This window comes from Magnolia sinica, chromosome 14 (genome assembly GCF_029962835.1).
Source record: "Magnolia sinica isolate HGM2019 chromosome 14, MsV1, whole genome shotgun sequence".
NCBI classification, from domain to species: Eukaryota; Viridiplantae; Streptophyta; class Magnoliopsida; order Magnoliales; family Magnoliaceae; genus Magnolia; species Magnolia sinica.
The window spans coordinates 81,669,217-81,679,286 of NC_080586.1; the positions used below are offsets into that span (position 1 = coordinate 81,669,217).

The window sequence follows — 10,070 nt, forward strand, 5'->3', positions numbered from 1 at the left end:
TCACAGTGGGCCCCACTGGGTTCCCAGCGCAGGAACTTCCGGTGCAAGTTCGCAGGATATGCGCGTCCGTCTGTTTAGTCGTATATGAATGGCACGTGTTGGGAGAAAATGGTGGTTAATTAACTTGATGGATGGATACGGTCTTAAAATCTTATAAATTGAGGATAGCGTCGGGAGAAATTATCAAAGAAGCTATTTTGTATTTCTACAGCTGAGATAAAGAATGGAGAGAAGAAGCTTTCATGTTTCCCTCTTTCTAATAAAAGTGATAATATATTGCGGAGGATTTTGGAAGGTGAGTAGTAATTGCTTGGATTCTGAGAGAAAAGCGCTGACCACCTTTCAGAAGGCTCTCAACGATCCCTCCAATCTTCTCTCTTCTTGGGATGATGCCTCAGACTGCTGCAAATGGAGAGGAATTACCTGCCACAACATGACTGGGTATGTTCTTAAACTCGATCTCCACACTTATAACGGCAGTTATTTGGATGATGGAGGCCTCTTAGATCCAGCTTTCAGTCTAAGTGGCGGAATTGACCCAGCTTTGGTTGAACTGAAGCATCTTCAGTTCTTGGACTTGAGCTTTAATGCTTTTAATGGTATCCCAATTCCACAGTTTTTGGGTTCCATGAAAGAGTTAAGGCATTTGAACTTGTCATCGGCAGGGTTCAGTGGGAGAATCCCTCATCAGCTTGGAAACCTCTCTCACCTCATTTCCTTGCAGCTTTCTTCACGTTATGACTACTCCTTGAGTGCCAAAAACCTGTGGTGGTTGACGAGTCTACCTTCTCTAAAGTACCTCGACATGTCTTATGTGAACCTTTCCATGGCAAGCCGTGATTGGGTGCCCGTAATCAACAACTCTCCTTCCCTCATTGAGCTACGCTTACAAGGTTCTAGTCTTTCATATATTTCTCCAACTCTTGCTTCTGTTAATTTCACATCTCTCGGTCTCCTTGAACTCAGTTGGAACCCCTTCAACTCTAGAATTCCAAACTGGATAGCGAACATTAGTAGCCTTGAGTTTTTAGATCTCATGCATACCAATTCTCATGGTCCAGTTCCTTACCAATTTTCACAACTTCCAAACTTGGAAGTGTTGGGGTTGGGAGGAGGTTTTGATAAACTCAGTGCTAACTGTTCAGAACTCCTTGAAGGCAGCTGGAGTAGGATCAAGATACTTGAACTGTATTTGGGTCATCTATATGGAGAAATCCCAGTGTCTATTGGCAATATGACATCACTTGAGTCTCTCTTACTGTCTTTCGATGAGAATACAAGAGGTAGCATTCCAAGAGCCATAACTAAGCTTATCAATTTAGAGATCCTGGCATTGCTTGGATACCATATGCATGCAGCCATTCCTGATTGGTTACCTGAGCTAAAAAATCTTAGAATCCTTGTTCTCCACAATTGCATGCTACTGGGCCCAATCCCCGCAACTCTTCTTGGTGGATTGTCTTCCTTAGAATATTTTGATCTCAGTAGGAATCAGTTGAATGGGACAATCCCAACAACTTTAGGACAACTTTCTAACTTGTATTGGCTTGACCTCTCTGACAACTCCTTGACAGGAAACGTGTCTGAAACTCTTTTTGAAAACCTCAAAAACTTGAACACCTTGCGCCTCTCTTCCAATCCTTTGGTTTTTAATCCACACCCTGATTGGGCCCCTCCATTTCAACTTTCTATGATTTGGCTAACATCATCTCATTTAGGTCCTCGATTTCCTCCTTGGCTACGAACACAAAAATACATACAGGCGTTGGATCTCTCTAACTCAACTATCTCTGGCATCATCCCCACCTGGTTTTGGAATTTAACATCCCAACTTGTTGCACTGAACCTTTCAAATAACAATATTTCTGGCCAATTGCCCAACATTTTAAAACTGCAGTCTCAGGCCACCATTGATTTGAGTAGGAATAATTTCAGTGGTTCCATACCTTGCATATTGAATGGAGCCACGATACTCGATCTCTCCAATAATCAATTTTCAGGGCAAATCCCACCAAATTTTACATCCACAATGCACAATTTAGAAATCTTTTCTGCTAAAGGTAACCAAATCAGTGGTATAATTCCCTCATCCATAGAAGGAATGAACTCCCTGACTGCCTTTGACCTTTCCCAAAACAATATAAGTGGTACCATTCCATCGAGATTGGGTAATTGTGTAGCCCTTGAGGCACTTGATTTGAGCGGGAACAGGTTGTCGAGAGGAATACCCAGGTCTTTGGGTCTGTTACGTCGACTCCAAACATTGCACTTGAGCAACAATGCCCTATCAGGAAAAATCCCTTTGCCTTTGAATAAATGTGCTAGTTTGGAGACTCTCGACCTTGGATACAACGATTTCTCAGGCCATATTCCCACTTGGATTGGCGAAAGCTTTCCAGCCTTAAGAATTCTGCGCTTGCGGTCAAATATGTTTACTGGCAGCATCCCACCACAACTATTTAACCTGGCTTCACTTCAGTTCCTTGATGTGGCACAGAATTTTTTATCTGGTTCAATTCCCCAGAGTTTTGAAAATCTCACGGCCATGAAGAATGAGCAGAAGCTAAGCCTGTTTCTTACCTATGGTGAGATGGAGACAACACGTTATGGGAAAAACTTTGGACTGACAGAAACATTATATTACATGGAAAACATGCTTGTGTCAATGAAGGGGCAAATGCTTGAATATACTCGAACGGTTTCACTGGTTACATGCATGGACCTTTCAACAAATAACTTATCTGGAGTGATCCCTGAAGGACTCACAAGTCTTTTGGGATTGCGTGTCTTAAACTTATCTGGAAACCATTTGACTGGAAAGATCCCAGACAAGATTGGTAAATTGACATTGCTGGAGTCTCTTGATTTCTCTAAAAATCAGCTTTCAGGTACAATTCCACAGAGCATGTCAAATTTAACTTTTCTAAGTCACTTGAACTTGTCATACAACAAGTTTTCGGGGAAAATTCCATCAGGAAATCAGCTCCAGACGCTTGAAGATCCATCTATGTATATCGGCAACAATGGACTCTGTGGACCTCCTCTTGCAAATAAGTGTGTTAGCGATAAAACATCTCAAGGTCCGATGCCTGTTAGTGGTGATGTAGAAAAAGGTGAAGAAGAGTATGAAATGCGTTGGCTTTACTCTGCAATGGGACCAGGATTTGCAGTGGGGTTTTGGTCCTTCTGTGGCATTTTAGTGCTCAAGAAGTCTTGGAGGATTGCTTATTACCGCTTCTTTGACGAGATGAAAGATAGACTTTTTTGTAATTGTGGCTTTACTGGATGTTAGATTGAAAAAGTTTGTGGAAACTCAAGTCATGAGTAATGAATAATTGTTGTAATATAGGTTACTTTGTAATTTTTATTTTTATTTTTAATATGAGAGTTGTAATAAAATGCTTAGTAATAAGAATTGGGGGAGGAGATTGGTCTATTACCCTCTCTACTATATACAATTTTCAAGTATCAATAAAATTACAGGTGGTATGCTCCCACCTTTCTGTAATAATAATTATTATTGTTGTTGTTATTATTATAATAAATATTCCTACTTTATATGCATCAGATACTCTACTCATCAATAGGACCACACCTGTAAGAGAAATCATATGGTTAGTGAAATTCCATATTCAATGTATGGATGTGACCCACTTATTGAATGCACTAGCTTAATTTTTAGCCTAGTCATACGGAGTGGGACACTTTCAATGATTTGGCAAGTTGATCCATTGTCATACATAGAGAGTTTAGTTTTTCTTTTCTTTTAAAGAAAGAAATCAACTATCATCATCCACGGCTCCAATACATATTAGATCCATTCTTCTCAATCTCACGGCCCCTTAGAGCCTGCACGCCTTCATGTTGAAATTATTCTAGACTAATTCTTAATAAAAAGACCATAACACAAATTATTAATAAAAAGTAGTTTTATTCAGGACAATTTCTTAACTCATTTTGGTTAACACATGTTAACATGGAACCACATGTTAACATGGAACAACTTTGAACTCTATTTCAAAAATAATGTGCTCCTCTTAAATTGAAATTAAATATATCAGTATTATCCATCAAGCATCCACATATCAAATAAATAAATTATCATTTCACAATTTTATGTTGGTTTATGATTCATCTAAAATGGGTTACACTATATGGATAATTTAATTTGAGTTAAATATTTCTCATGTACTCTAGATCAGTTTATTACCCATCTATACTAAGGCCCACCATTTGAATTGTTTTATTTTGAGTCACATATTTCTCATATGTGGTTGTGGGTAAGGGTGGCTTGTGTGTCGGGCTTAGTCTTGACATGCATGGCTCAATCAATTTTTTAGCCAAGGTAGGGCTCAAGTTATTTTAGCCGGACTTGGCCCAAACCAGCCTAGTTGGGCCTAACTTTCTTTTTTTTTTCTTTTTCGTGTTTTCTTTCTTCAGGCAAAAGGTAGGAGCACACTACCTGTAATATTATTGATACGACAAAAGATCTATGCATCAATTCAGGCATGCATGCCCCAGCAAAAACAAAAGGGGGCATGCCTTCTTTTTTTTCAAAAAAGATGCAATATATTCATTCCACAATGAGATTACAACAGCTATATAGCCTAAGATTCGGGCAGGCCCGAACTGGTTGGGCCCACATATTGTGAGAAGCTAAGGAAAATTCGGACAGAAACGGAAACAAACAAATCAGCCCCACCACAGGCTTTCCAGGCCGATTTTGTCTAAGAACAAAAAACCACGAATGTTTGGGGGGAGATCACCTATTGCTCTGTACCGGCAGTCCACTTGCCCGTCACTCTCCATCTCCAGCAGCACACCTCCAAACTGCTCCTAAGGGACTCGATCCTAACCCTCCAATACCACATGGACTAGGAGGATAAAGATTCTAATCCAGCGAGGATTCAGCCCGAGATACTTGATCGCACACCTAGGACAGGTAAACAGTCCCCATTTTCCATCATGAAAATGACTGTAAAATAGGGCCAGTTTGAGAGGGCCGACAGGAATCATGAGGCCAAACATATCAGCCTGAAGACTGAACCATGGCTTAGAGATCTTGACACAGCCCATCTGCCTGCAGCATGGCAAAACCACGACAGCGTAGCAGAGGGAAGCTGCGGAGAGAGCAGAGCGAATCCTGGTCCACACAGAGTGCATGGCTGCAGTGACTAGAGGCAAAAGGGTTGGATACATAGCTGACCAAAGCAAACCTCACTTGACCAAATGTACATAAACAGCACCCTCCACTTTCCCAAGCTGCCAACCGACCACTCTAACCAGAACAAACATCGTTTGCTCTGACCCAAAAGGGTTTCAATGGTAGAATCTTCCACAGCTTTTTGCAATGTGGTCTATTTGATCTTTAGATCTGTCTTATTTTTCGGTTAAAGACTTGGATGATCTTGCTAAATGAAATGACTTTTGGGATATAACACATGCCTCATGATGGGACCCACATAACTTGATGACGTCAACACATCCGCTTCCACACCATACAATGCATCGTTGAAACCTTTTTAGAGCCCATGGTGATCTTTATTTGTTATCCAAACTTATTTATAAGTTTACAAATACATGAATGAAAGGAAAACACAAATGTCAGTTTGAACTTGTGATACTTTAAGAAGTTTTCAAATGTATGTGTAAAATTGCATAGTTTCCTGTTGTATAATCCACTTAAGCTTTGGATATACTTCAATTTTAGAATCACACCAAAAAGTAAGCTGGAAAAATGGATGAAGGGTATGGATAAGACACATACATTACAGTGGACCTACACTGGGAGCACAATTTGGTAAAGCTCGGACGGGAATTTCATGCTAAAGGCTTTTTTGTGCACAAAATTCTCATAAGGGATGCTGGTTAGGGCCACTGCAATGTACGTGAGAAATTCATTCCGTTCATCTGTTTTGTGAGCTCATTATAATACATGTGACTAAAAATGAGGTGGAGACAAAACTCAAGTGGGTCACACTGGAGGGAAATTTGGGAAAGAAATTTCTACCGTTGAAACCTTCCTCGGCTCCACCTTAATATTTATATGCTATCCAAATCATTTATAAGGTTATTCCAAATGGGATGAAGTGAAAACATGAAAAATATATTTGATACAACACTTGTATGGCCATAAGAATGCTTCAATGGTGCTCACTGAATTCCCACTGTTTCTCCTCTTGTGGCCCACTTAAGGATTGGATACACTTCATTTTTTGTCACACATACTAAAACGAACTTGCAGAACAGATGGACACACTAGATTTATCAAAAACGTATGGGTGGGTCCCAACCAGCATACTTTGGCAGGAACTTATTGCCAACGGCTTTGGCATGAAATCTGCGTCCGCATAGAAATCCCATCAGTCACTACGCGCACCGAGTAAACTCTGTGGGTTCTACCATGATTTATGTATTTTATCCGCACAATCCTCCTTTTTAACAAGCATATATAATGTTCAAATGGACCCCACCATAGGAAACAGTTGAATTGAACATCTACCGTTGAAAAAAATCTTGGGACCATAGAAATTTTGGATCAAACTTACATTTGTGTTTTTTATGTACGTATGATCTTATAAACAGGTTGGATGACAAATAAACATCACTAATGAACCTAACAAGGTTTCAACGGTGCAAATCATTATCCCCATCTTTGGATATACTTCCTTTTTTGGGCTCGGAAAAAACGGATGTAGACCGTGGATAGACCACATACATGGTGGGCCCAACAGAGTTTATTCAGTACGACAAGAGCGTACTGCGTAACTCAGTACGCAATCCGATTTTGGCAAAACCTCTCTTCCCTTTTTCTTCTCCTCCTTTGCCTCCTCAGTCAGCAGCGCCCAGCCACCTCCGTGTAGTCTAGCAGCGCCACAGTCCACCGCGTCTAAATCGCCGTCGCTGCCACTTCTGCCGCATCAGACTCCGTCAGCGTCGATTAGAAACTGTCGCTGCATCGCAGTGGCCATTTGTAAGTGACCTTGTTATTGTTCATCGCTTCATGTTTGTGCTTCAACATCTAAGACTTATACCAATTAATTAGGGCCGGCCACGTGACTCATGTTCCTTCATTCCACTCTATCAATGACCATAACTTCAGTTAGACTTCTTGATTTCTATTGCACATGAACAAACCATCTAAAGTCTGGTGGTACTCCTATTTCCCTCAAATACATTCATTTCTAATTCTCAAACTTCCTCTTTGTGTGTCCGTATTAATATCGATAGTTGAAAGCATGGATTTGCTGCATCAGATTAACATCCTAGTCTGTGCATCACTACAGTTAAATTGGATATTTGCAGCTATCTTCATGGTCCCAATCCATCAAAATATACTAAAAAGGAAATTGGGTTTTATATCCGGAGTGAAACCGCCACCATCAGTAGGAGAATTGTCTCATGAAGACTGGGGATGCCATTACTTTTCTATTATAGGCTGTCTACTTCATTGGGAGACAATGCCTTCTCTGTTTAAGAACTCTTCGAATTCATTCGATCTATATTATTCTCTTTGATCTGACCTCAAGACTTTGATACTCCTTTCAATTGTTATTCAATTTGAGCCTTGTACCTGTCGAATGTCTCAAAGACATGATTTATTATGTAAAGTAGAGGTAACTGAATTGAGGAGTAATCATCGATTAATGTGACGAAATACTCAAATCCTCCTCTTGTTTTTATGTTGGACAAGCTGTACGCATCAACCTATACAATTTCGAGGAGTTGGGTAGTTTCGTCATTGTTTCTGTTTGAGTAGTTCCCGTTTTCATTATGCACTTGTATGTATGTTATTTACGTTCATATACTAACTGTGTTTTGTTTGGTCGAGTAGAAGACCGTGATCTCTTGGAGTTGCAAATCGCTGCGTCTAAAGCTGATTCGATTCACAATCTCAATTTTCTCAATGACATGCACGGAGGCACAGTCAAAAGCTTATCCTCAAGTGGTAAAATTGGAAAATGCACTAAAAATAGTAAGATCTATCTCCTTCCTAGTCATGGAAAAACTTGTCAATGCATCTTAGTTCCCTTGGTGTTGTCAAACTTGTTGTAGAATGATGATGCAATATGTACTCAGTTGTAGCCTTTATCACTACTGTAGGGATGCTTAAGCTTCTGTTTGGATGCCTGTACAATCAAGGGTCAGGCAAGTTGCTTTGCTACTCAAATTAATGTTGTAGAGCTTTAGATCTGCCTTCTTGTGAATGTCTTCAATGGTGATTTGGGGTGGAAAGAACAGTATTTGATGTAATTTGGTTTCCTATTTCTGCTGCCCCACACACTGGAAATTATAACCCCCCATTCCGCAAAACATTCAAGCCCCTTGTTATTTGGCATGCATCCAATGCAACTTCAAAAAATTTAAATGTTGATTCCTTTATGCTTTCCTGGCTTGAAGAACAAAGTACTTCCATACCAATTTGTCATTTCAATAACAGAAATATTGTATGCCTAACGATATAAGCTGATGGGCTGTTCAGGTTCTTAATAACATACATAAATATGCATAGTATACAGTCTTCATGAATGGAAAGGAATGAATGGGCGCTAATTTTCATTTTCTCATGTATAATTACTATCTTTTTGCCATTTTGTATGTCTCCATTACATGAAGTTGGTGGGTTTGTGTTATATTTTCTAGCATGAATTGTAGCTTGACATTGTCAGTCATTTAGCTAATTTTGAAGGTTACTGGAATGATCCTCAACTTCAATCATCACTCACTATGTTGGGTCTTCTGTTCAAGGAAGTTGGGTACAATCAGGATAATCCTGATGTGGGGCCATGGTCCTTGCCAAGGGGCATTGAGGCTGCTGATGCAGTGATACCATTGGTAGGTCTCGTGCTCATTCCACGCATGCCCTCACACACAGGTCTTAATTGGATCCTAGGATTGTCCCCTTATGTTGCTGAAAGGTCATGCCTTTTCTGTCCAAATGGCTGAGGAGATATTTTAGAGGAAACCTCCGTGTAGTATTCGGACTGTAATGAAATCATAGATGCATGACATTGGGCTAGAGATTAAGGGAGCTGCCATACTCCCATGATGGGCTGCATGGTTTGGCTCTCTCTGTATTTCATCTTGCGGAATATTTCAATGCTTGCTTAATTTCTTAGTAATATATGTATTCTTCTAATGGTTGCAGGTTACCTGCTTTGGCTGATTGGGTCTCTAACATCATTGTGTTTTTCATCGATAAAAGTTGTTAAGGAGCACTTTAGCATAAACTATGAAAAGAATTATATGAATCTCCAGTTTTCTTTGAAATGAAGTGAGACAAATTTGCCTACATCCGCCACTGATGAAATTCACGAAAAACTGTAACCTAAAAAGTACTTGGAACCAATGTTCGAAATATCGGTATCGTGTTACTTATCGCATCCTTGGGATACAGATACGTATTGGTTATTGCATGGGATATATCATTTTTATCGGATAATTTATTACACTTTTTGGATAACATGGGGAAACATTGGGAAAATAGTTGAATTTTTCAATGAAACTTCAGGGATTGTTAAAAAAGACCTTAAGCATACTATTATTACCAGTAACTAGGGGGCAAAGCCGTGGTCAAACTCATGTCTGTAATTCATTTTTAGGCCGAAGCATGGGTGAATAATATGACTGGATCAGCTACAGATGAATCAGCAGAAGTCGATTTGGAGGGTCGTCCTTCCAGGTTTCTTTTATTGTGAATCTTGCATGTCCCTGTTTTTCTCATCGTATGCATGCCACGTGCTTGTAAATGATAGCCCCTTTACATACCACCATCAAGGCGAAGCTGGCACTCTTGTGGAACATCCAAGCTGTCCATAGGATGGGTCCACCATCTGTTGGAGACAACACAAACCGATAGAAGAACTTGGTCAAGCTTGGTAGCCGTTTATTTGTTTTGTACATTGTGGCCCACGTGGTGAGTAGACCGGGGCCTGATACTTGGGCCAAGGCACATGTGGGGGGACTCAGATGTTGGATGGCTTGGATCTTGTACATTGGCACATGTGGCAGTGTGGAGAGGGGGATGGGATCCACACAAATAGAATTAACAATCATCTTCTCATTGTTTC

At 40.1% G+C, this 10,070-nt stretch overlaps 1 protein-coding gene across 1 annotated transcript; it reads left to right on the forward strand.

The window, feature by feature from the left end:
• The first annotated feature begins 447 nt into the window (after positions 1–447).
• On the forward strand, positions 448–3,468 carry LOC131224725 (receptor-like protein EIX2). The gene is made up of 2 exons (XM_058220041.1): positions 448–3,292; positions 3,335–3,468. The coding sequence occupies exon 1, from the start codon at positions 629–631 to the stop codon at positions 3,290–3,292; it is 2,664 nt and encodes an 887-aa protein (XP_058076024.1). The 5' UTR covers positions 448–628; the 3' UTR covers positions 3,335–3,468.
• The last annotated feature ends 6,602 nt before the right edge of the window (positions 3,469–10,070 follow it).

Bases quoted from the DNA above. Each gene is read 5' to 3' on its own strand.
- LOC131224725 (XM_058220041.1), top strand. From the start codon at position 629: ATGAAAGAGTTAAGGCATTTGAACTTGTCATCGGCAGGGTTCAGTGGG.